The following is a 27,413-nucleotide window of genomic DNA, read 5'->3' as shown; positions in this document are numbered from 1 at the left end:
TCACCCCTTTCTGTCCGTTCTTTTTACATTTTAATTTTTATATTTATTTTTCACACTTTTTTCATGAGTTGTTATACTTTTTAGTATTATTTGTTTATATATTAGTGCCTAGTTACATTTTTATTTATTAGATTTTTTCACACGCTTTTTACATTATTTTTTACACTTTTTTGTTTGTTTTATTTATATGTTAGTACATAATTATGTATTTTTTCTTTTACACGCCTTTTTTCTAATATTATATGTATTATTTATTTATTATTCTTTTTTATTTATCTAATGCACTTTTTTCTTTATTGTAGTTTTTATTATTTTTTGTATTTTTTTTATAAATATTTATATATTTTTAAGGCATTTATTTTTTATTTTATTTTTATTTGTATTAACATTGTTATATTTATTAAAATTTTATAGGTGTTTATTTTTATACATTTTTAGTGCAGCTTTTCTGTCTAAAAATATTTAGTAAAAATAAAAAAAAATCTTGTTTTTATTTTTTTCCCCTCACTTGCTTCTTTTTTCCTTTTATTTATTTATTTTATTTTGTATTTATATTTTTGATATTTACTAATCTTTTAATAGGTGTTTATTTTATTTATTTTTAAGCACCTTTTCTATCTTTTTTTTAACATTTTTTTATCTTTATTAATAATTTTAAGTCCTGTTTTTATTCATTTTTTCCCTAACTTGCTTCTTTTTCCATTTTATTTTATTACTTTTATGCTTTATACTTTATTTATATGTTTTATATGTTTGTGTATATATCTTTTTATTCGTTCTTCCTTTTCTTTTTTAAGCGCGGAGGGAGGAAAAAGGCAGAGCGGTGCGGAGGGGAGGGCAGTGATGAGTCAATACAACTAATAATTTAATGGGGACAGAGAGCGAGAGAGAGAGAGAGAGAGAGAGAGGGGAGGAGGGAGAGAGAGAGAGAGAGAGAGAGAGGGGAGGAGGGAGAGAGAGAGAGAGAGAGACGGTCCGGGCGCGAGCTGAACGAGCCGAAGAGCCGCGTGAGAGGCGGAGGGGGAAGCGGCCATGCGGCTCTGACACACACACACACACACTCTCACACACACACTCTCGCTCACACACACACACGCCTTCATTCTCGCCTCCGTCGACGAGGAGCAGCAGCACATCGCACTTTTAAAGCCTCGCTCTCAGCGGCTCGCGCGAAACAGCTCGTGTATGCATGCGCATGCACGCGGACCGTCGCGAGCCCGATGCGTTGTTCGCTCCGAGCAGCTCCGGTGAACCGGCGATGACCGAGCGAGGCTCACTTTCAGCCCCAGCAGCAGCAGCCCGAGCGCCCGCAGCAGCAGCAGCAGCAGCAGCCGCGGCGGCGGTGGTGGTGGTGGCGGCGGCGGTGTGAGCCCCGTGAGCAACTAACCTAACTATATAACCCACCAGCAGCTATATTATAGCCCGGGACAGCGCACTTTCAGCCTGTTTCACCCCGATTTATCCCGCTTTAGCCCGTTTTTAGCCCGTTGTTCTCGCTCTAGCCCGGGTCCACAGCATGCATGCCAGCGTTCAGACAGCGGACCACCACCTCCAGCACCAGCAGCAGCAGCAGCAGCTCCAACCCCGGGACTGAGCGCTCTCTCTCTCCGGTTAAAGCGCCTGCTGAAGTTTTCCTCCTCCTCCTCCACCTCCTCAACTCAAACTTACCCAGCAGCGCTGCTCTCCCTCCGCTCATCCTCTCTTTATATGCTCTCCAGCTCTCCTGCGGTGAGTTTCATCCAGCCTGTCATCCTCCTCCTGCTCCCCTCTCTCTCTCCACCTTACACACACCTGTCCCGAACACACACTCACACTAATGCATGACTCTACTTAGCCACATGTGTAGGGGAGTTTTCTCTGTTTTCAGCCCAGGTCTCATACATGCTTTCCTTATATTAGGTTCTTATTTGTATCATTCATTAATGTGTACAACTCTACTTACATCCTACTAAATATAGTGTGCTATCACTTACACTCACTTGTGTCCCAGACTTATTTTGCTAAAACAGCCAGTAACAGTATTATAACAATTTATATTATTATTATTATTGGATATGTATAGAGTGTAGAGTGATCCCTCTCATAGCACAAACTGTGGCAGGTCTCATATGTAACTTACTTTCATTAGATTATTAGGTTTATGTGCAAAGCTTACTTACACAAATTTACCAATTTTAGATAGATATATAGTATAAATATAATTATGTTGCCTGTGCCCTTATGAAGGCACTTATTATTATTAGTATTAATGCTTATTGTTGGGTATGTTTGAGTACTACAGTGCACTGTCTACGGATTAGAAAAAAGAGCACTGCATCAGTGAGCTGTCTCTCACAACTTACGTCCCAAACTTTTGAAAAATAATCAGCACCAATTTTATATATAGATGCATAATATAAAAATAATAATTTTGCCTGTGTCATTGTGAAGGCACTTATTAGTATTGTTTAATGTTGAGTATGTTAGAGCACAGTGAATTCTCCACAAATTAGAAAAAAGAACACTGGATGAATTTGCTGTCTCTCACAACTTATGTCAACTTATGACTTTGTAAAAAAAAATATATATATATATATATAAAGTATAAATATAATAATGTTGTTGTGTGTTCTCTCTTTTATGTCTGCTAGTTTCTTTTAGAATTGTTGGGAATTTTATATTGTTGCATAGAAAGTTTTATATATATATATATATATATATATATATATATATATATATATATATATATATATATATATATATATATATAAAAACGTATAATCATAATAGCGTTATGTGTGCTGTTATTATTGTAGGTATGTTAAATATGTATACTATGTACCCTCTTTGAATGGAACAGAGCACTTGTACATCAGTGTATCATCTCTGTTCTGTTACAGACAGTGATTAATTTTATCTGTTTTATATATATTTAAAGTATCAGTGGGAATTTTATATCGTCATATGAAGGCCTGTTATTAAGAAACCTTTCTATTTCTATTTAAAAAGCTCTTCTACAGAGTGTATCATACTGCCCTCATTTATAGGATGTGTGAATATACATATAAGTAAAAACATGCTATTAAATTTCTATCAAACCTTATTTAAACTGTATCCAGTGTGATGTCTGTCTCAACCCCAGACTCTAATAAGAAACTAATAAGAATAAGTGGGAATTTTATATCATCACATATAAAGTTATATACATATAAATATGATAGTTTAGTTTGTTGCTGTTATGAAAGCACGATAAACCTTTCTATTTCTATTTAAGGAGCACTTGTAGAGAGTGCATCATATGATACTCATTTATAGGATGTGTGCAATTATATATATATATATATATATATAAGTAAAACCATCACTCACGCTTGCTTGTTTCTCTTTCGGAGATTATTGCTATTAGATCTCTGGGCTATTTGTGAACGTGCAAACCTTATTAAAACTGAATCCAGTGTCCCAGACTTTTAAAAAACAGTAAAAATCAGTAGGAAATTTATATAATGACATAGAAAGGTATATATAAATATATAAATATAACAATGCTGAGTGCTCAGTTATGAAGGCACTTATAATTATTATTCTTCAGAAAGTACATATATACATGTATAAAGTGAGTCCTTTACAAATCGAGATTGAACACAGCACTTGTACAGAGTGTATCATCCGTGTCCTGTGTTCTCTCCCTCCCTCTGCCTCACTGTGTGCCTCAGCTTTTGTCCTGCACACACAACATATGCACAAATTGAGGCCAGGCGTGATTAATAGACCACTATTGTTGGTAATGTTGGTAGTGTTTCCCCTTATTTCACTCTCTGAAATATGACTTGCATCGCAAGATGAATGCACAAACAGTTCATAAAGAGTGCAAAAGTTTTTACCTGTAAAGAGACATGGCAGCACCTGATGATTTTCACAATTAATGGTAGCTTCATTCACTTTATTTGAATGACTTCAAATAAATTCCTGTCATATTTAGCCAGTAATTCAAATGTAAGAAAGTTATTTTGGCACATTGAGTCGTATAAAAGCTGCTCATAATGTTAAAGGGAGCTGTTTGCTGTGCTTAAACTTAAAATAAATAAATAAAAAAATCTTTACAGGTTTTATACTTAAACTTTCAACTTTAATTGTGCTTTTATTTATTGCTACAATTTGTGTTATAAAGGTAAACTAAAAAATAAATTTAATAGCTATGAATAAAGCTGTTTCTTGCTATTTTGGCACATATACAAATAATAAAAATAATAAAAAAAAATGAATAAAATTAGCTTTGGTTGTTAAAGGGTTTCCCAAAAGGTTATTTCTTATTTCTTAGCAATAAGATTATTCTTATATGGTTTATGGTTGATTGTGCTTCACACTCAGCACTAGTATGCTTTTGGGAAACTGGGCCTTTTTCAGTTTTAATCCAATATTAATCCAATAGAGTCGTAATCGTGAATCGCTCATAATTTCATAATTTTAAAGTCCTAGCACGCTCATAAACTTATATAGGTTGAAACAGACTACCATTCAGAAGCAGGAATTTATCACTTTAATATGTAAGCCTGATGTTTACCATGATAAAACTTGCTAAAAGGCCCCAGCAGAAATGAGGTTTCAATGTGTGACCAAAAGAGAAAAAAAAAAAGATGCACCACCTGTCACCTTCACACCTTTATGTCCTGTTATTTTAAGAGACTATTAAAAAAAAAACAGGTGCTATATGACGTGTTTTTAAACATTGTCTGCTCCCATAATGCTTTTTAATAAATTAATGAGTATGTCACGATTGATTGGGTCTTTCTGGGACTAAAGGTGATTAATAAGTATATAATGTATTGGTTGAGGAAATCAAAAAATAGTTGTTCTTATATGTTCTGTGCTTAAATCATCATTTGTAGCTTCTTTATAAGCCTTTTAAAAGTTGTACAATTGATGAAACGTCCAAATAATGCTAGTTTTACAGTAGGGGTTGGTGATATGGCCCTTAAATAATATCATGATGTTTCATGGTATTACCGCGGTATCGATAAATTTCGCGATATGACAAAACACTGATTTTAAAGAATACACTACTCCAACAAAATGAAAATAAAATTGTATTATTGCATATGATATGTAATGGCACACTAGATGTCTAGATAAAGACATTCACATATCGTCGCTGTCTAATAAAACCGAAAACAGAAACTTTACAGGGGAGAGAAAAAATCTTACTAACTTTCAATGGAAATCAATGTAAAAAAGAGTTTATTTCAGGTGATTTTGGTGAATTTCTTGAAAGCACTGAATATCTGGCCCGTGGGCTTGTTTGAGCTGTAATGAACGATAATGAAAAAAAAATTAAATACTTTTCTGGTGAGCTTTAGTTTACATTCCTCCCCTGTCTCTCTCTCTCTGTCGCGCTCGGCGTGACTTTAGTTTTCGCCCGTTCTCGTTTTCAGACCGTTCTTCGGCTCACTATCTCCTTATAAGTGCGTTTTTTTTTTTCCAGGGCGTGTCCCAATTCACCAGCCGGTTCACAGGTTCGATCCCGCGTAAGGAGCGGTGTGTTTATTTTTTATTTTTTTTTTACTTTCTTCTTGGGTTTACCTGCTTTGAGATCAACTGTTCTGCAATTGGGTTCAACAACCCTCTGGGCTGGAGAGCTACTAGTCTGTAGAGGGCTGGAGAGCTACTAGTCTGCTGACCCCTGGTGTAAAGCTATATTACTGAATTAACTGTGAGCTGAAGTATTTGTAGCTCAAAATATACGTTTTTTTTCATCGATAAATTACTAAGATTTGTAGTCCAAATTTTCATGACTTTTCCAAAATATTCTGAGTTTTTTATTTGTCCACAACTTATACAGGCTTTGAAATTGCTATATTTTAAATTCCATGATTTTCCAGGTTTTATGATCGTACGAACCCTGTATGTAGTATCTGAAAATCGACAAAAATTTAGAAAATTTTTTTTATTGTATAATTAGGCTATATAGCTCTTATTTCTTTAGTGCTGTTTCTATCTCAGTAATAGCATCGCTCAATAAAGTCTATAAAGTGCTTTTGTGCTCTGCATGTGTGTTTTCTACACTGTGCTGGCCTGGAAAGCTTTGCTGTACGGTGCAGTGATCACTGGAGTGGAATCCTCTGCAAATTAATGCGTTTGCACAAAAACTGTCTTGTTTGCCCTCCACATGGGATTCTGCAGTGGGACAGGCATACATAATACATGCTGTAAAAAAAACGGGGAGCGTGGTGGCGGCACGGAAGCTTGTAAATGCCATGTAACATTAACTCGGATCAAGGAGTTTTTCCTTTTTCTCTATTGCGAACACACACACACTGTACACACTTACACACTGTACATACACACACTTAAAACATACCTATGTACTTGAACTTGAACTCCGTGTTTGAATGTGTCAGCAGCATATTTGCATTTTTTTATCATTTTTAAATTGATATTTAAGCTAAAAATTAAAATATGTGATCTGATGTGATAGTGGGATCATTTTATGTGTATTCTCTTTTTTCTGTACTTTATTAAACAATGGAGGGTGTCACATACCTTTGTTAGATTAGGTTTGGCTTTGCTTTGTGCCATTTTTTAATGTGCGAAATGATTACTATTAATAGAAAGTTGTTGAGCATGCACAATTGCATTATATGTGAACCCTATACATGTATAGAACATTTTATACATAATATTGTCTATATAAAAATACATACAAGTAAAACTCTCACTCATTCTTGTTCGTTTTTTTGTTGCAAAAATGTGATGTTAGATCAGTAGGTTTGTGTTCAGGACATTTTTTTATACAAAATATATTTTTAAACATTTTTTTTCTTTAAAGCGTCTCAATACATGAACTGTTATTGATTTTCATTTTATTATATGTTAATATTTATTTATTTATTTATTTTTTATTGACGTCTATTATCACTCCTAAAAATTTGAATGCAGAACATATAAATCAGATATGAAATAAATTTAGTGCAATACTTTTTTAGTGTTTGTTATTTAGTAATTCCATGGAAAACATGGCAGAAATATGTAAATTAGCCATTAACTTCCTTTAACTTAAATCAGACTTATTTTATTATCAATCCTAATTTTGTTTTAAACCTTTTATTTTCTGTTCCTGAACTTAAAAAATCTTTAAAAATAAAGAAATTAGAGAAAGTATTAATATTATTATTATTAGTAGTAGATATTAGTAGTAGTCATAATATATTGTCAGTGACAGAGCAAAACCTTGCAAAATCTCTGTGTGATCCCTCAACTCCCTCAACAAGAAAAGAGAAACCCTTCTTTATTGTCAATGGAAGTGAATGTAACAAGAGAAATATAATTTTAGATCATTTTTAAGCATTTCTATTGGTGCATTCATGATAAAACTTTGACTCGATATAAAGAACAACTTCCAGATTCACTCTGTAGTCAAGTGAAATTTGATAGAAGTGGAGATACAGGGTTTTTTGCAGTATAACAGTAGTGATATAGATATTCCAGTGAAAGCTCTACCTGTATCTGTATCAGTATCTGTAACGAGTCTCACTTGTGTCCTGTGTGCAGTAGTAAGTAGCAGATGATGCGATGCGAGCGCGGATGTCATCATCTTCCGCCGCTGGTTTGTGGTCCAGCTCCTGACGCGAGGTCTGTCTCTCCTTCCTTCCTTTCTGCAGGTGAAAGTGAGCAGTGGAGCTGAGTCATGATGGATCATCTCAGCGACGCCTGCCTGGGGAAGGAGAACTGTGAACTGGTCAGCAACCTGAGCGAGGCCAAGCCTCCTCCGGCCAAACTGGCCAGACTGGAGCAGAACGGCAGCCCTCAGGGCCGCTCGCGCCTCGGCAGCACCGGGGCCAAACTCTCCGGAGCCAGCTTCAAACCCTCCACACACCTGCTGAAAGCCTGCCACAAGAGGGGTGAGTGCCTCAGCCTGTCCACTCAGGAGTGCTGCCTGGGGAAGGAGTGTCTGTGTGTCTGTGTGAGTGTGTGTGTGTGTGTGTGCTTTATAACACAGATATTTATACTGAAAATAGAAATTAGATATCAAAAAAATTCAGTGCCGGACTTTTTCAATGTTGGTTACTTATTAATTCCATGTAAAACAATGAAGACATATGTAAATTAGCTATTATAATGTAATAGCGCTTAATTTAACTGAAACCAGGCTTATTTTATCATCACTCTTAATTTTGTGATTCATATTTTATTGCTCTTTCTGAACTTTTCTTATTTTTTCTTATTTCTAATTCTTATGTCTTAACCCAGATATTTTCAGATATTAATGCATAAAACAGAAATCAAATATGAAATAATTCAGTTCAGTACTTTTTCAAAGTTTGTTATTTAGTAATTACATGGAAAACAGTGGAGAAATATGTAAATTACCTATTATGATGTAATAGTGATTAATTTAATTTAAACCATGCTTACTTTATTATCCAGGCTTATTCTTTAGTAGCTATTAAGACTGTTTGGACAATATGGCAAAAATTCTGTATATTACAAAATACACTGTATATACAGCTCTGGAAAAAAAAAAATAGAGCACTTCAGTTTCTATTTATAGGTTTATGTTTGAGTAAAATGAACATTGTTTTTTATTCTATAAACTACAGACAACATTTCTCCCAAATTCCTATAAAAATATTGTCATTTAAAGCATTTATTTGCAGAAAATGAGAAATGGCTGAAATAACAAAAAAGATGCAGAGCTTTCAGACCTCAAATAATGCAAAGAAAAAAAAAAACAAGTTCATATTCATAAAGTTTTAAAAGTTCAGAAATATTTGGTAGAATAACCCTGGTTTTTAATCACAGTTTTCATGCATCTTGGCATCATGTTCTCCTCCACCAGTCTTACACACTGCTTTTGGATAACTTTATGCCTTTACTCCTGGTGCAAAAATTCAAGCAGTTCAGCTTGGTTTGATGGCTTGGAACCTCCAGAGGTTTTCAATTTGGTAAAATCAAGGAATAATATCATCATTAAATGGTCTCTTATTTTTTCCAGAGCTGTATTTACACACTTCACAATAACGGTCACAATTAACAGTAGCAAAGACAGTAATAAACACTGTTAAATGCTTAGATAATATCTTAACTAATTACTACTGATACTATCTGAGATATTAGTTGATATATTTGCACAATACACAGTATTTATCAAAATATTTTGATACACAGGCAAAATGCATCAGCAGTGACAGATCTTTAAACCTGCTGTTTAGATACTGTCTCACGCATAATACTAAAAGTACTGATTGTACTTTGAATTGTAATGAATTGTACAGTTGGTCAGTGTTTATTCTTTAAGCACTTATTGCCTATGCGATTGAAAACTTTATGGCAGTACATATTCCCATATAAAATATCGTCTATAAGATATAGTAATATTTGCCTGCTCCAATATATAACATATAACCTATATGATATTTTGTATAGGGATATAAAAGTGACATATTGAGTTGGGGAATGTTCTGAAAGCTGGTTAATAATGCTGTAGGTGTGCAGCTTTGTTCAGGAACACGCACACATGCGCTGGTGTTGCATCATTTGTAGAGTCAGTGTAACACAGTGCTGGAAAGGTACAGTGAGACAGTGGTAGAGTGGTGGTAGAGTGGAGTAGCATTTGCTAGAAAAACTCTCTTTTTTAAGAGTGTCATTATTACAGCATTACAGCTCTTTTCATTTGCGCAGTAAAACTGCACAGACGTCATTTTCATTCAGACCACAGCAGCAGTCATGCGATTGATGCACTTTTAGAATGGAAAAAAAGAAATACATATTACTATATTTAAAGATGTTTTAACGATACACAATACTTAATATAATGTTTTGGTACACTGACAAAATGCATCAGCATTTTATTTTTAATGTATGTGATAAAAAGAGCACATTGTTAATGTGATTAGAAAAATGATCATGATATGTAGGGATGTGCGAATTCCGGAGACTACAAGTGCTGGTATAACTTTAGAAACAAATTTTATATTTATATACTTTACATTTTAGCTTTCAACCAACTGTATAAAAACAATAAAATGAAAAGTTCCCCCTGAGAGAAAGTTTTCATATATTTGTTTGTTTAGCGGATTGGTTCTTACATAGACTGATCATCTACAATCTACCTTCCCATCCATGATGGCAAGATGCATGACTGGGATTCCAACCACCGATCTCACAATCATAATGGAAGTGCTTTAGACCACTGGACCACGCGATGATAAAATATTGTAATATCGTCCGCATCTGGGGTAAATTTAAATTTCTTTCGGGATGAATAAAGTATCTATCTATCTATCTATCTATCTATCTATCTATCTATCTATCTATCTATCTATCTATCTATCTATCTATCTATCTACCTACCTACCTACCTACCTACCTACCTACCTACCTACCTACCTACCTACCTACCTACCTACCTACCTACCTACCTACCTACCTACCTACCGACCTACCTACCTACCGACCTACCTACCTACCTACCTACCTACCTACCTACCTACCTACCTACCTACCTACCTACCTACCTACCTACCTATCTATCTATCTATCTATCTATCTAATGATCTTTTCAGCTGTAGAAGATATCGTATAATACTGTGGTTCTTGCGGTCAGTCTGAAGCCCCTGTATCTTGTAAACTGTAAACTTCAGTCCAGCGCTTCCTGAACTTTTGGAGGCTCCAGTTTTAGCATTGTTTCTGCAGAATAATAATATTTAGCATGGGCTCATCTCAGCTCACAGCAGACAAAGCACGTATTGATCCCAAAATGAACCTACACAGCAGTCTTTATTGTTAGATCTTTATCTATTAAAACCGGAGCATCCCCGCTTCAGCACATTCTTTGGCATCTGTTTGTGATTACCCTATTTATTGATTAGTTGCCAGAAAACGTTGGCATCCTCAGGAAGGTCATGCCTCGGGTTTCAGAAACCAAACTTACAATGTTTTTGCTTTAATAATACTCCCCACTTCCTTTCCACATATGCACACACAAACACACACACACACACACACACACACACACACTGAGAGAGACCCGTGTAGAAAATAAATGTAATGAGTCTTCCAATTTCCTCTGAATTTCAGCAGTGCAGGGTTTCAGCTGGCTGGCATTAAGTGATATTTGCGCAGTAAACCCGAACACATGACTGCTTTGGACAGGGAATCGTAGGGAAGTGGGAAAGTGTAATAGTAGAGACGTGTTTACAGAGATTTGTTAAACTCTGGGATATATGGTGTTCAGCGAGGAGGTGCCGCAGTGGATTATGGAAAGGTTACATGGGGCTGGAGAGACAGTAGCTGTTTATTTGGTTAATAAAACACTAATGTAGAACAGCGCTGAGCGGTATGGCCTAAAATGCATATCACGGTATTTTTCAAGATTCTGACAGTTTCACGGTATACATATATATATATATTATATATATATATATTTTTTTTTTATTATATTTTTTGCATGACTGTGCTTTAATATAGGTGTGTGAGTTACTGTACTCCGGTATTGTATGGTCATGAAAAAGCTGGAAAAGTCATGGAATTTTAAAACAGCAAATTCCAGGCCTCTATAAGTTTTGGAAAAATAAAAATACCCAGAAAGTTTTGGAAAAGTCATGGAAATTTGCTCTACAAATCTCAGAAAAGCTATTTTGGTGTTAAAAATAATTTAATGTTTAGGCAAATCCATCGTGTCACGTCTGCACTGATATTTTAAAGACTGTACGGTCATGAAAATTAGTCAAAAAGGTTTGTAAAAGTCATCAAAAATGATGGAAATGTATTAGCTGAAAAGTGTATGAACCCTGTGTACTGTTAGAAGTATATATAATATAATATAAAACACCAAGGCTTTATTTTAAGGCTTTTATTACTATTGGGTTTACTCTGTTCCATGAAATTCAGACTTTATTAACAGAAAAACAGCAGATGAATGTAAGCAGTAGGCCTTAAAAAAAGGGATACACCAACAACTTTAACACAGCTTCTTTTACAAAATATATAAAAAATATATATTTTAAATAGGTCCATATAGGGGTGTGCCATATCGTATCGTACGCGATAATATCGCCAAAGTTTTTGAATATCGTGAATGATATTATACCCTGAAATATCGTGCCATAACACTCACCCCTAATTATCACATCAGGATAACCAACAGAAAAATTCACACTGTTCTCATTTCCTATTAAATATCTACTAAAGACAGATTATATCTGTCCAGTATCATTTATTTTACTTTAATCCTGGATATAATAGAGATATTTGGAGTGCATTATTATTAATATTATGACCTTCTGGATCAATTATTTCTGCTACAAATCTGCTAAATTTCTTGTGTTTTTTTTTAATATATCAGTTAGGAGTGTGCAATATCATATCGTTTTGTTTCAGTAGTGTATTTTTAATTTTTTTTGTCATATCGCTAAGAGTATCGTTATTGCGATAATACCTTGAAATATCGTGATATTATTTTAGGGCCATATCGCCCACCCCTAGTTCCATAAACACTATAAATGGACATAAAATACTCAATGTTTAAGTATTCAAAGAGATATTTCTCAAAAGCTCTTTTGCACAAGTAAGACACAAGTTAAATATAAAATATAAATTTACTATATGTTATTCCTGAAGCCATTGAAAGCATTACAGTATTAAAATCAGCCACAATTGCCTTCTTTCTTAAGTTAAAAAATACATAAAAATACTCCTTCAAGCTACAGTATTAATCTATTTAAAAGGGCTGTAGTTATTCTCTGATGGTTCTGTTCCACACGGCGCTCCACAGCGCCTCTAGTGGTATGGCGGTATGAAAAAAAGACATAGCGGTTCTAGTTCCCCCCGCAGTATACTGAGGGAAACTGGTATCCCGCCTAAGATTAATGTAAAATAAATAAATACACATAATATTCATACAGGAAGTATGAATTTTAGCTTTTAGCTAGTTCTTCTTATTCAGAACCAGTTGGGCCAGTGTAGTGTTAGGAGTCTTGTCCAAGGACTCTTTCTTATTATTACTTTCTTATTGGTGTAGAAAGCCTTACATTACACATTTTTACATTACATCAGAGAGAACCTGTGATACATTAATTTAGGCATTCACCTGTGTTTTTAAGATTTTAAGATGCAGATACAAAAAAAAGGAAAAGTAATACAGGCACATGCACAAAAAAAAAAAGGAGCACCCTACACACATCAAATGAGGTTATGTTATACATGCATACTACGCTTTAAGCATTACATCATTTAGTATATTGGTATTATTAATAATAGTAACCAATAGTAATCTGCTCTTATTGGTTCAATGTACTCAATCAATCGTTTTCATATTCGATTAAATTGACCTTTTTGCATATTAAGAAAGGAATTTAAGCTTTCCATTATACATATATTTCATGAATTATATCAAACCCTTCTTCTATAGTGGGGGCACTATAGTTTAACCGTCTCCTTGTTATCACCAGAAAAATCAAGCATTAGTTTCCTATCCTTCTCATTTAATGTTATTATAGAGTAGAGATATTGTCCAGGTACAGGACTTCACACTATAGCGGGATTTTACAGTCAGAGATTTGTTACATATTTCTGCGTATTTTTCCCCAGACCTGTAATTTAACCCCAATCTACCACATGGTAGCTCACTGGCAGGCGGTGGTGTTATCCACTGCACCACCACACCAACCACAAAAAAAGTTCTAGATATGAATAGGACAATAATTATGCTTATAGTGCAACATATACTACGATATGTAAACATGACCATCATCATTTTGTTAAGCAATACTCAATATATCACACAACAATGCTCTGCTTTACTTCACAATATCTGTGTTACTGAACTGGATAGGAGGATAAAATACGCAAATAAGCAAATACCATGAATTATAGATTTATTGGTCACAGACTTTCACAGATTTTAAGAACCAATATATTCATCACCATAGGTTTACTCTATTCATTTTAGTATGAAACTGTAACTTTAGTAAGTAAAAATTGTGGGGCAAGTCTTAAGAAGTTTAGAGGGGCCATATTTCAGTAAAAATATAGATATTTGATGCCACATATGGATTTCATACAATAATGTTTTTATCATATCGATATATTGTTAACGACATATCGCAGTATCGATATATTGTCTCACCCTAAATAACCTTTATGTTCTAGTAGGTTAACTTTGTTTACTTATTCAGGAAATTAAAACAAACATATTTGTATTATAGTTCCGATGTCTTAATAATCTTAATAATTCTAAATGATTATATACAAGTTGCATAGCATGATGTTAAAATGATAATAATAATGTTTATTGCAATTATTTGTGGGGCAATGTATCGTGACAGGTTTATTATATGTTTATATATGAGTCGCTAAATCTGAAACCATATTTTTTTACATTATTAGCTGTAATGTGTTTCCTAACCTTTATAAACCGCTTTTATTGTGGTAATTTTTTTCTCTGCATCGCACTCTCAGGTTCAACTGTGTCAGTCAGCCAATTAGCTCTCCCTCCTTCCCCGCCTCTAAACCCATACATCACCCAGTGCCCCTCCTAAACTATTCCTCCCATTGTTATTCTGTATCTAATTTAAGCCGAGGGTGAAGTCAGCTAAAACTCACAAAGTGATCTTTTAGTAATTAATTATCTGTATATAAATATAATGTTTAACGTTGTTGTGTGGGTGTTGTGTGTTGCAGGTAACATGCTGCCAGTGTTCTGTGTGGTGGAGCACTACGAGAACCCTATAGAGTTTGACAGCAGAGAAGAGCATGCCGAGTTTGTGCTCGTCAGGAAGGACATGCTCTTCAATCAGCTGATCGAGATGGCACTCCTCTCGCTGGGCTACTCACACAGCTCTGCTGCCCAAGCTAAAGGTATGAATACTTTTACACACACACACACACACACACACACATGCTCTAAATCTAAATATTTAATTAACATATGTTTAATTCAACTGTCGCTCATACATCATACAGTATATAACACATTTCCAGTCATGTTAGAAATGTGCATTTCTGGCCTATGTGTTACTAGTCGTTTTTGAACGTTTAGTCATTTCAGAAGTAATTAATCTCACTTTTTCTGTTTAAGATGCAAGTTTTATAGTGGATATTTAAAAGTAAATAAAATAATCATTGTAAGGATTGTAAAATCCCATTATATCCAATTATATTTGTCACGGGACACTCAGTCTAAAGAATATTTTCCCAAAGTTCTGGAGTTTATCAAGATGTTTGTTGGTAAGTGTGAGATGGCTCTTTTTGGTCAGCAGTGTTTTTTATCTTGGAATTCTCCCATTTTCACCCAGTCTCTTTCTTATTATTGAATCATTAACACTCATTAACCTTAACTGAGGCCTTAAGTCAGACCTGCAGTTCTTTAAATGTAGTTCTGGGCTCTTTTATGACCTCCTGGATGAGTTGTTCATGCCCTTTTGGAGTAACTTAGGTTGGCCGGCCACTCCTGGGAAGGTTCACCAGTATTCCATTTGTGAATGTTTTTTCTCTATTTGTGAATAATAGCTCTTACTGTGGTTCACCGGAGTCCCAAAGACTAAACATATCAAACACTCGTATACTAGTGTAGTATAGTAGATGTATTGTCCTGAATCAGACTGGTTTGTATTAAAAATACATATAAAAATCTGCATGCATTAATGCTTTAACACTGACACTGCCCTAGTTGTTATATTATATTAAAATATATTATTATATATATTTTTTGGCATATTTACTTTTTTTGCATTTGCATCAGATGCAGATGCAATATCAGGAGCAGAATCATCAGTATTAGATAAGCAGCAGTCGAGAGTGAAAACAGCAAGCTGAAATTCTAGCAGGGTTTTACAGCATTCGTGCCGGTACCTCCTAACTCCTCTGTCTGGGTCGATCCGGGCAGGGTCAGCGTAGGTCGGAGCGAAACAGAGCGTCCAGGTGCGCGCCCTCCTCCTCCTCCCCCCACTCCACACTGTAATCACACTCCTCTCGATGGGGCGGCAGCGTGGAGGTGGCCCCCACCGCCATTAATTGCTCTCTTTATGGAGCCAGGGCTATTTTAGGCGCTATGGCCCACGGCCCGTTATTCCTTACAGACTGTCCGTCATGTGCTGCTGTGTTTTCTGTCCGTCTGCCTGTCGCTCCTTTTCTCCCCCCCCCCCCGTTCTTCCTGAGCTGTTGTACATGACTCACACTCTGAGGTGAGGTGAGGCAGAGACACATCTGATAGTGTGAGAGGGAACGCTTATGGTTTAGCAGTCGATAGAGCAGTTTTTTATAGCTGATGCCTTATCTTGACTCATCTGAATCAGGGGGAGGAGTGAGGCTTTTACAGGGAAACAGAAGAGCTGCTTTAGGTTTAGGTTAAGCAGTATCTTCATGTCAGGTGATATATGTATGTATATAAGATTGCAGATGTATTACGATGTGATGTTGAGTATTGTACTAAATATGCACACACAAGTGTTTCCAGTTATATACAGTATATATATATATATATATATATATATATATATATATATATATATATATATATATATACACAGTGGCTTTTTTTCAGATTATTAAACAAACTTTAATTTCAGACAAATATAACCTGAGTAAATGTAGAAAAGCACTTTTTAAATGATTATTTAATTTATTAAAGGAAAAAAATATATATAAAAAAATATGTTAACCAATCTAGCCCTGTGTAAAAAAAGTATTAAACTTGGTTGTGTCACTCTTGGAGGCAACAAGTGCAATCAAGCTTTACCGATAACTGGTAACGAGTCTTTCACATCTCTGTGGAGGAATTTTGTTTCACTATTTTTTACAGAATTGTTTTAATTCAGACACATTGGAGGATTTTCCAGCATAAACATCCTGTTTAAGATCATCCACAGCATCTCAATCATCCAGACTTTAACTAGACCACTCCTCCAAAACCTTCATTTAGTTTATTTTATCCAGTCAGAGGTGAACTTGTTTGTGTGCTTTGGGTCATTGTCCTGCTGCAGAACCCAAGTACTCCTGAGCTTGAGGTCACTAAGGAACAGATGGAGGATATTCTCCTTCAGGATTGTCTGATAAACAGCAGAATTCCTGCTTCCATCTATTACAGCAAGTTATCCAGCAGCCCCAGACCATCACACTAATCACACTACCACCACCATGTTTGGTCAGCAGTGATTTGTATCTTGGAACTCTCCCATAGAGACCGTTTTCACATTTTCACCCAGTCTCTTTCTTATTATTGAATCATTAACCCTCATCATTAACCTTAACTGAGGCTTTAAGTGAGATCCTGCAGTTCTTTAAATGTTGTTCTGGGTTCTTTTGGGATCTCCTGGATGAGTTGTTCATGCCCTTTTGGAGTAATTTCGGTTGGTCGACCGGCCACTCCTGGGAAGGTTCACCAGTGTTCCATTTGTGAACGTTTTCTCCATTAGTGAATAATAGCTCTCACTGTGGTTCGCCTTTGTATATCATTAGTATGTATACTAGTGTAGTATAGTTAATGTATTGTCCTACACAAGACTAGTGTTGATTAAAATATGTGTTGTGTCGTTTCAGGTATGATTCAGGTGGGGAAGTGGAACCCCGTCCCTCTCTCTTACGTGACGGACGCCCCCGACGCCACAGTGGCTGACATGTTGCAGGACGTGTACCATGTGATCACACTGAAGATCCAACTGCACAGGTGTGTGTGTGTGTGTGTGTGTGTGTGTGTGTGTGTTTGAATGCGCTGCACCAGCGCACCACTGATTACCCACAATTCAATTCCACAGCTCTGCATGGTCAACACCCATTTTTACTGAGCTGTTACTGCTCTGTCTCTCTCTCTTGCTCTCTTTTTCTCTTTCCCTCTCTCTCACACACACACATATACATAAACACACACACAGCCAACAACCCTTGCTTATTGGCTGGGATCGGCTGTGTTTATTTCTAGAGCATGCTAGCCACAGACATAGTTCGTCTGCTGCCCTTCTTCTCCACCTCGTTCTCTTTCTTTCTCTTTCTCTCCCCCTCTTTCTCTCTCGCTTTTCCTCTCCTCCCCAGAGGGTCTGCGGCTGTTCAGCACGTTAAGGTGTTCCTGCTGCTATTCCTCTCCATTTGTGTGTGTGTGTGTGTGCTTGTTTCTGGGCGTGTGTGTGTGTATATGTTTGCTTCTGCAGAGGCAATATACACACCTCTCGCCGCCGAACGGTATGAATTTTCAACAGCAATTTCCACCTTTCTTCTCCCCTCTTTAGCTCTCCTCTGTGTCGCCTTTAGCTCGGCGCTACAGTATGGATACAGTAATGAAAGGCTAATGTTGCTGCACTTCATTTCGGATGCAGCTGTTTAGAGATTTGCAGGCGTCCTTGATTCTGCTCTGCATTTGATATATCTCGTGTAATATTGTTTTGGTTGAATCCCATTCAATAGGCTTTATAAAAGATGCATATAGCACAGCTGCGTCGTCGCCGTTCGCTCGCCGGCAGCGCGGCTCGTTTTTATTAACCATATGCACACATCTCTCTCTTTTTCCCCCCCTTTAATACACTACCCCTGTATGTTTTATTTTCATATTTTTTTTTTATATATCCGCACCTAAACACAGTCTGTAACACCTTAAATTGGTTTACTGAGCACATCGAGCCAGGAAGGTAGAAGTAACATGAAATAATAGTCGCCACATGCAGCTGATGTATAATTCATGCATCAATACAGCAGATGTGTTGTATAAAGTAATTAACTAATCAGAACAATCAGGAGAGAGAGAGAGAGTGAGCGAGCGAGAGAGAGAGAGAGAGAGGGGGAGAGTGAGAGAGTGAGTAAGTGAGAGAGAGAGCGAGAGAGAGAGAGAGAGAGAGAGAGAGAGAGAGAGCAATCTCCAGATGCATCTGCTTGATGCGCCAAATGAAATCTGTCTGTCTTAGAGGGGCGCTTGCAGCAGGAAAAGCAATGCTCTCTCTCCCTCTCTCTTTCTCTCTCTCTCGCTCTCTCCTTCCCTCCCTCTCTCCCTCTCTCCCTGGCTCCCTATCTCTTTCACTTGCCATATGTCTCGCTCTTGCTGTCTCTCTCCCCTGCTTCACTCTCACTGCTCTCTCTTACATCTCACTCTCACTTTCTATCTTAATTTGACCTCACATTTTCCCCTCTCTCTCTTTTTGTCTCTTTTACTCAGCATATCTCTCTTTCTGGCTCCCTTAGTCTCATTTATTTATTAGTGTATACTCCCTCTCTTACTCTTTGTTTCTCTTTCACTTCTCCCTCATGTCTCGTTTATTCTTTTCCATACTTTCTCCTAATTCATTCTCTAGTTTCTGGCTCCCTTTGTCTCATTTTCTTAGTGTATACTCTCTTTCTATCTCTCTGAGTCTGTCTCTTATTGTTTCCTTCTCTCTCTTGTTTCTCTTTCACTTCTTGCTCATGTTTCACATGTTCTTTTACTTGCTTTCTCCTAATTCTTAACCTGTTTCACTCACCATATCTTTCTTTCTGGCTCTATACTTCTCATTCTTTATCTATTTGTCTCATTCATTTGCCATATCTCTAATTCCTGGCTTCCTTCTGTCTTATTTAGTGTATACTCTCTCTCTTTTCACTTTCTATCTCTGTACGTCTGTCTCTCTTATTGTTTTTTTGCTCTCTCTTGTTTCTCTTTCACTTTTCGCTCATGTCTCACTTACTCTTTTTTTACTTTCTCCTCATTATTCATCTATTTTACGCACCATATCTTTTTATACTGGCTCCCTTTGTCTCAGAAACTCAGTGTATAATATCTCTTTCTATCTCTCTCTAAGTCTTGTCTCTTATTGTTGTTTTCTCTTTCTTGTTTCTCGTTCACTTCTCCCTCATGTCTCACTCAATCTTTTCTTACTTTATCCTCATTATTTGTCTCTTTCACTCACCATGTCTTTCTTTCTGACTCCATACTTCTCATTCTTTATCTATTTGTCTCATTCATTCCCAAAAAATCTCAAATTTCTGGCTCCTTCTGTCTCATTTACTCAGCGTATGCTCTCTTTGTATCTCTCTAAATCTCGGACTGTTTCTTTCTCTCTCTTGTTTCTCTTTCACTTCTCCCTCATGTCTCATTTAGTCATTTTCTTACTTTTTCCTCATTATTTATCTATTTCCCCTCATCATATCTTTCCTTCTGGCTCCCTACTTCTCATTATTTATCTATTTGTCTCCTTCCTTTGCCTTAGCTCTGATTTTTTTGGCTCCTTTTGTCTCATTTACTCAGTATACTGTCTCCCCCAACCCCCTCCCCCTCTCTTTCTCCCTCTCTCTCTTGGTCTCTTATTTACTCGCCCTCAATGTTTCTTTCTCACTTGACTTTTACTTCTCATGTCTTACCCTTATTTTTATGTCACTTTTTCTCTTTCTCATTATTAATCTCTTTATCTATTTTACTTACCTTATCTCCCTGTCTGGCTGCTTTTGGCTTGTTTACTCCATACTCTCTCTCTCTCTCTCTCTCTCACACACAAACACACACCTGGTATTCTCTCATTCTGCTGTCGTCACCGAACTATAACATAGCAGTAGTTAAAATGAAATACGAAGTCTGATTTTAAGATAGAGAAAAACAAGGTTTCCGTGGTGCACATATATTAACCTGAGGTAGATCCTAACTTGACAGTAAAAAGTTTAATACACTCTACATGCTACTTTCTCTCTCTCTGGTTTCTATCTCTTTCACTTGCCGTATGTCTCACTCTAGCTGTTGCTGTCTTTCTCTCACTTTTCTTTTTTACTTCCTCCACTCTCAACCTCAATCCGTTTTGCTTCTTACTCTTTATTGCTCACTTTGATTTGTGTACTCAATGTCCTCTCTCTCTCTCTCTCTCTCTCTCTCTCTCTCTCTCTCTCTCTCTCTCTCTCTCTCTCTCCTCTATCTCTCTCTGCAGTTGTCCTAAACTGGAAGACCTGCCTCCAGAGCAGTGGACCCACTCGACAGTAAGAAACGCCCTCAAGGAGTTACTCAAAGACATGAACCAGAGCTCTCTGGCTAAAGAATGTCCCTTGTCACAGGTGCTGGAACCTTCCGCATCATCCCCCGAATCCCACTGCCGTCTGTATGCCAACTCGGCTGCGTCCCCTTTTGTCAAACGCCCAGAGTCTGATAGACTGGAAACGGGCAGAAATCGCCCCGGAAATTTAAATCAATGGCCGTTTCTATCCTCATAGATTAATGCTGCCGCCGCCGTTTCGCAGCTGATGAATGTAAGTTATTGTTGTGAAAACAATGGAGGGACAGGAACAATCTTTGTTATGCGTTTCAGGCGGCATGCTTTTTCTACGGCGCCCACTTGTCTTCTTTATTTTCGGGAAGTGCTACATTTGCCCTCCTGGGTTGTGTTTTTTTTCAGCAGTGGGCCACCAGTTAAATATTTCATAGAAAAGGCCGCGTTACATATCAGCGAGCTGAAGAGAGCAGTCCGTTTTTAACCGGTGTATATCTGTGTGCAGGTATAGGTTAGAGGTGGAGTATTAGAGTGGGTGTATACTGTAATTTTCCTGCTATAAGGTGCACTTAAAATCTTTACATTTTCCCCAAAAATCGACAGTGCGCCTTATGTATGAATTCTAACAGTCAGGTATTAAGGAGCAGTAAAGCCACTCCACTGAAGTACAGCCTTATATGGATACGTTTTCAGTAAAAGTTTCTCCAGCACTAAGGCTGGGTGCAGCAGCATTAGCATTAGCCGCTAACTCTTTAGCCGCTATCGCTAGCTCTTTCACCGTTCAGAGGTGAGTATATTAGACTGTAGTCTTTGTGTATGCCGTTTTAAAACAAGCTACATGGGACGAACCGCTAGCTGATAGCACCCTGGCTTACTGGAACACTCAGGGTTTCTATGCTAATGCTAATGCTGCTGCACCCAGCCTTAGTGCTGGAGAAACTTCACTGACAACTCACCATTTCTAAGCTTGCTGTAAATAAACGGAAGCACTTTACTCACCCAAATAAACAGTTTTCAGGAGAGAAAGCTTTGTAGAGTAACATCCAGTGCTTGTTTGACTTTGAAAGGATTTTTTTTTTACCTAGGTTCTCCCCATTAAAAACATAAAATCCACGCCCTACATCTCTAGTCTCCTATTTTAAGTAGTACAGTATGTGCTAGAGCTCTGTACTGGCAAAAGCTAAGCGATACGATAGGTATCATGATACAGAAGGTACTATTGAATATATCACGATACATTTCAATACTGTAAACATCACTATATATTGCTATATTGTTTCAAATTGTTATAGTATTAAAAAAAACACATAATTACACTGCTATCTAGTGGTCATGGTTTAATCACAATACAAAATTAACCTCTTCTGAAACCAATCTTTACATCTAAGCTAATAATTAAGCATTAATACTGTATTTTTTAACAAAATATTGCGATACTTCGATATATCGATATTTTCTCACACCCCTAGTATATGCACTCTACAAACAAGTTAACTTGTTTTTGCTGTAAGGTAAATGGCTCTGTTGTAGATGCTTTTTGGTAGGGGTGAGAATCACAGGGAATCTCACAATATAATAAAATCATGATACATTGATAGTGCCCATGATGTGAGTGATGATATTATGATACTGTGTTTCTGTGAGACACAGTATATCACAGTATAAGACAATTCTGTACGATGCTTCAGGGCATCTGTGTTACTGAAGAGGATAAAATACTCCATAATAAGTACATTTAAGAAATTATTGAATTTTTGGTGTCAGTTTCACAAGATTTCACAACTAATCATCTTTACTTATTACTGTTTTTATTCATTTGATTATAGCGCCAATACATGGAGTAATGAAACAGTAGAGTAGAGAACTCTAGAGTGCCCATTTTTTGTAATAAAAAAAACAACATTAATATTTAATGCCAGGTTCAATAATGTATCGCAAACAAAAATAATATGATATATTGCCATATCGATATTTCGTCCCACCCCTTACTTTTTGGTCAGGTGAGAGACCACGGAGCCCCCCACATCCGAGGAGCCAGGAGCGAGGGGCAGAACCGGGCTCTTTTAGAGAGCAGAGGCATGATTGGCAACTTTTATAGGATTAACTTGTTCTTGATATTCAAGACGGTAATCCTCACACAGAAAGAGAAAGGTTAACAAACGCAGTACGCAGAGAATTACCCCACAGTAGAGCCGGCTCGGGGGGTGGGGGGGGGGGAGCACAGAGGGTCCTGAAAATAGCGCTTTTGTCCAAGGCCTTGTTGAGCATTTAGTTTTTTTTATTCCCCCCACAGCCCAAGTCACTCTTTGTGCGTCTGCTCTACGAATGCCCTGAAGAGACTCCTTAGGAAAAAAAGAGAAAAGAAAGAGAGAGAGAGAGAGAGGAAGGAGGGGAGAGATAGAGCGAATAAGAGAGAGAGAGAGAGAGAGAGAGAGAGAGGACGTATCGAGCGTGGTTATTGTTCCCAGTAGATTATCGTTCGGCCGCCTGGAGATGGATTTCTCGTGTAGCGCTAAAGAGCGCCGTAAATCGTTTGCCGTTCGGGTCCAACACGTCGGCCACTCCTGCTTATGAAGACTCCTTCAACACGTCTGTGTGTGTGTGTGTGTGTGTGTGTGTGTGTGTGTAAGGGTCTCCCTGTGACAGTGCGTAACCCCCACATAGCCTCACGACACGAGGACAAAAGAGCTAAGCACCCAGAGAGCAGCTGGTTAGCTGCACAGCAGCAGATAGCCATCCAGCCATTCCAGTGATGTCTCTGTGGGCCAATCACAGGCTCCTCTCAGCCTGGTCCTGAAGTACCACAGCCTTCAGCCCTTCAGCTGTATGTGTTGGCAGGAACCTGATGATATGATACATCTGATTTTTAAAAATTATTTATTTTAAAATTTCTCCCATTTCTTCTCCTCAATTTAGCTAGGCCGATTGTCCCATCGTATATTTAGCTGCTACTCAGCAGTTTATCCCTCATCACCAGTGATGCCTCAACACTAGCACACGCCTCCTCCGATAAATGTGAAGTCAGACTTCGACTCTTTTCCAACTACTTCTGAATAGCATCACAGCAGACTTGGAGGAAAAAGCGCAGCGACTCACAGATGCAGCCTTGTGCTGATCAGCATCACCCTAGGAGTGATGTTGAGAGGGAAAAGTGCCATCTACTGTACCCACCCAGAGAGAGAGCAAGGCCAACTGTGCAATGGTGCTCTTTCAGGGCTCCGGCAGCTGAAGGCAAGCTGCATTATCGGGATTCGAACCAGCAATCTCCCGATCATAGTGGCAGCGCTTAGAATGCTAAACTATTCAGTGCTCGATTTACTGTGGTTTTTAAAACCAATTTTAGGAAAGCAGTTATAGTAGAAAAAGAACAGTGTATGCATAAAATCTGAGTGAAAGTGATCAACTGGTACTTCTGAGGATTTTCTTTTACTAGCTACTGCGGACAAGGAAGGCTGAAGAACAGTTTCATATGCAGCAGCATCATATACAACTCACAGAGACCTATAGTATTTCACGAAGAACAAGAAAAAGTAGATTTTAACAGAATGAGACCTTTAAAAATGAGAAACACCTCCTTTCCCATTTTAGTACCACTGAAGTAATCAGCACTACGAAACTTAAACCTAAGATACAGATATGACTAACAGAGCTAATGTTGAAAAACGATGGATAATCTCTTAAACAGTGTGATCTGAATTACACGGCTTACTTCTAATCCAGGGTTAGGAACCACCGTCTACCACTGTCTATCTCCAGCCGTCCCTCACTCCCCAAACACACATCGTACACGGCCTGTTACTGGTGCTACTGGAAAAAGAGGCTGTAATTAAGACGTGTTGAAATGGGGGAATAACCCAGGCCTCCCACACAATGCAGAAGGATTAGAGTAGAGGAGGAGTAGGACTGATAGTAGTAGTAGTAGTAGCAGAAGCAGAGTGGGCGAGAGAGATTGTGAGGGAGTTGCAAACAAAAAGAGAGAAAGAGAGAATGATAGAAATGTTGTTGACAGTCACACAGAAGGTGTGAGAGAGTTACATAGATAGAGATGAGCTGAGTAAGACAGAGAGACAGAACAAGACACTGAGAATTACACAAAGGGAGAGAGAGAGAAAGAGAGAGAGAGGGAGAATAGAAGGCAATGGCAGTAAGCAGCAGCTGGACGTTTTTGTGCGCCGCTCCCATGACGGAAAGCCGAGCAGATCGCAGCGATAGCGCCGTAGCGAGACTTCCTGGGCACTGCGATAAGGCCTGCAGATGTTTATCATTTAAAGGGGCCCGGACTCATCCCATTTTACCTGTTGACGGAGGCTGCCGGCCCGCCCCAGCTTTTACACAGCTTTTACAGCTCTCTCTCTCTCTCTCTCTCTCTCTCTCTGTCTCTCTCTCTCTCGCTCTCTCGCGCTCTTTCTCGGCAGGCGTCTCTTTGGGAGACTGGGCGCGATGCTGCGTGCGAGACGTGTGATTAATGAACAATATTTATCCCAACATCTGTGTCAAAAGCGGCTTCTGCCAGACTTGCCGTTGGGAGAGATGGATGCCTTTACAGCGCCCGACACAACAGGCACACTGCTGTCACCCCAATGAAGGATGCAGCGCATTTTTACTGTAATGATTCATACACCTTTTTTAATCAGTTTTAGTATAAATCTTAATTCTCTCTTCAGCCCGGGCTCTTATCAGCGGTGCGGAGCGGATGACGTGGCAGGCGCAGGATTCTTTTCAATCTGCCGCAGAGAATCTGGACATTTTTACAGATGAACGATAAGGAAATCTGATCGTTTTAAGAAACAAGTTGTCCTCATTAGCGCACAGGTCACTGGCAGGCCAGTATGTCAGGATGTGGCAGCAGCAGTAGTTGTTCAGTTGTTAAAATTTTTTTGCTTTGTTTTGTTTTGTTTAAGTTGGACAATATTCAATCGTAAAATATGCTTTTTTTAATCATTAACTCTCAATAGCAGTCATTACATTAAATACATATTCATACATTAAGATATATATTGTGTCACATCGCAGTAGGTGCAATGTCATGTTGCAATCTTTTGATTCTTGACACATAAAGTAGATACACAGCACTGTTCTCTGTGTCTGTGTGAGTGTCAGGCTGCTGCTGCCTGAGAAGTGGAAGGAGGGGGAGGAGAACCTCCATCCACATGGTTGGTTGTAAAAGCACACGCATATCGAAAGCTGTGCACCTCAGTCCAGCACAGTTTTGCAGTTCAGATATTTCCAGTTACAGCTGTATATATACAGCTGTATGAAACGATATGTATATGTGACTTAAGGCCATTAAATATATATATATGTGACTTAAGGCCATTAAAATCGAACACGTCATGTTGCAATCTTTTGATTCTTGACACGCAAGAAGTAAATACACAGCGCTGTCTCTGTGTCTGTGTCAGGCTGCTGCTGCCTGAGAAGCATGAGGGGGAGGGGGACCTCCATCCACATGGTTGGTCGTAAAAGCATTCGCATGTCGAAAGCTGTGCATCTCAGTCCAGCACAGTTTGGCGGCTCAGACAGCTGAATTCACGCTTTTAATCCCAGAAAAATCTCAGAAAACCTTTTAAAAAAGCCATTTAAATGCCTGATAAAGGGCTGATTACGATTTTGCTGTTTTCGTCGGGTTTTAAGTGCTTGGCGCTGACTCGGCTCTGATTCTTGTTAGTCTGGAGGGGTAGGTTAGGGGTTAGAGGAAGTGTTGGGGGTCACATGATCCTTCAAACAGAGATTTTTCAGAGGTACACTCCATACAGAGGGTATAAGAATCACTGGCAGCAAGATGGCATAGTATTGTGAGACGCTCTGTGAGTTCTCAATTTTCTGTAGTTTTTGAACGATAATCAGAGAGTCTTTATCAGAAGATTCAGTCTTTCAGTTCGCCTGTACTTTTCCCCCGTACTCCTCATCTCTCCAGCTGCACGCGCACCAGCAATAAAGGTTAATTGTCCCTCTCAAGCATACACAGCCCTGGCCTTTGCTGAGCTGTTAACCCGCTGCCTCCTGCTTTGTGCAGAACCCACCACCCAGTGTGCAGAACCAGACGACACCGCGTCTTAAAATCAGGACTCATTCTCTCATTCTCTGTTTGTTCTACTACACTGTGTGAGTGTCTGAATGTTCTGATGTCTGGATTGACACTGTGTGAAAGCAAAACCCTGTGTATTGTACCATAGATACAGTACCTTTGTAGATAGAAGGAGGTTTTATACAATTTAGATTTTTTTTAGAACTGTTCATCAGCCCGTTCCTCGTCAAATGTTTATACAGTGTAAAAGACAGCTGCTGCTCTCAAATGATGTTAAAAATGAAAATATTGGCATTCGAAATGTGAGAATAGTCCAGTGTGTGATTCAACATTAAGCTGAGAACTCACTGATAGAAAAGATTGAGTAGACTCAAATCAACATCACAATTAGAGATTAGGTCGGGCACAAAAAACCCAACCTGGCCCAAGCCTGTGCACTTTCTGACCCAAGCCCTCCCCTCCCCTCCCCATAAACTGTCATTTTG

At 38.0% G+C, this 27,413-nt stretch overlaps 1 protein-coding gene across 10 annotated transcripts in view; it reads left to right on the top strand.

The window, feature by feature from the left end:
* The window catches only part of LOC103038899 (DNA-binding protein SATB1), a 108,047-nt gene that overhangs the window by 19,162 nt on the left and 61,472 nt on the right, over positions 1-27,413 (top strand). For 7 of the 10 annotated variants that reach the window (XM_049467568.1, XM_049467569.1, XM_049467566.1 and 4 more), the window contains exons 1-5: positions 971-1,728; positions 7,635-7,874; positions 14,656-14,832; positions 17,512-17,638; positions 20,844-20,967. In XM_049467568.1, the coding sequence (XP_049323525.1) occupies positions 7,661-7,874; positions 14,656-14,832; positions 17,512-17,638; positions 20,844-20,967 (642 nt within the window). In that variant the 5' untranslated portion in view covers positions 971-1,728; positions 7,635-7,660. Of the gene's footprint in view, positions 1-970; positions 1,729-7,634; positions 7,875-14,655; positions 14,833-17,511; positions 17,639-20,843; positions 20,968-27,413 lie in introns of those variants that run through there. The other 3 variants (XM_049467562.1, XM_049467563.1, XM_049467567.1) reach the window with 2 other exon arrangements.

This window comes from Astyanax mexicanus, chromosome 1 (genome assembly GCF_023375975.1).
Source record: "Astyanax mexicanus isolate ESR-SI-001 chromosome 1, AstMex3_surface, whole genome shotgun sequence".
NCBI lineage: Eukaryota > Metazoa > Chordata > Actinopteri > Characiformes > Acestrorhamphidae > Astyanax > Astyanax mexicanus.
The sequence above is the reverse complement of the archived record's forward strand: the minus strand, read 5'-3'. Positions and strand labels throughout refer to the sequence as shown.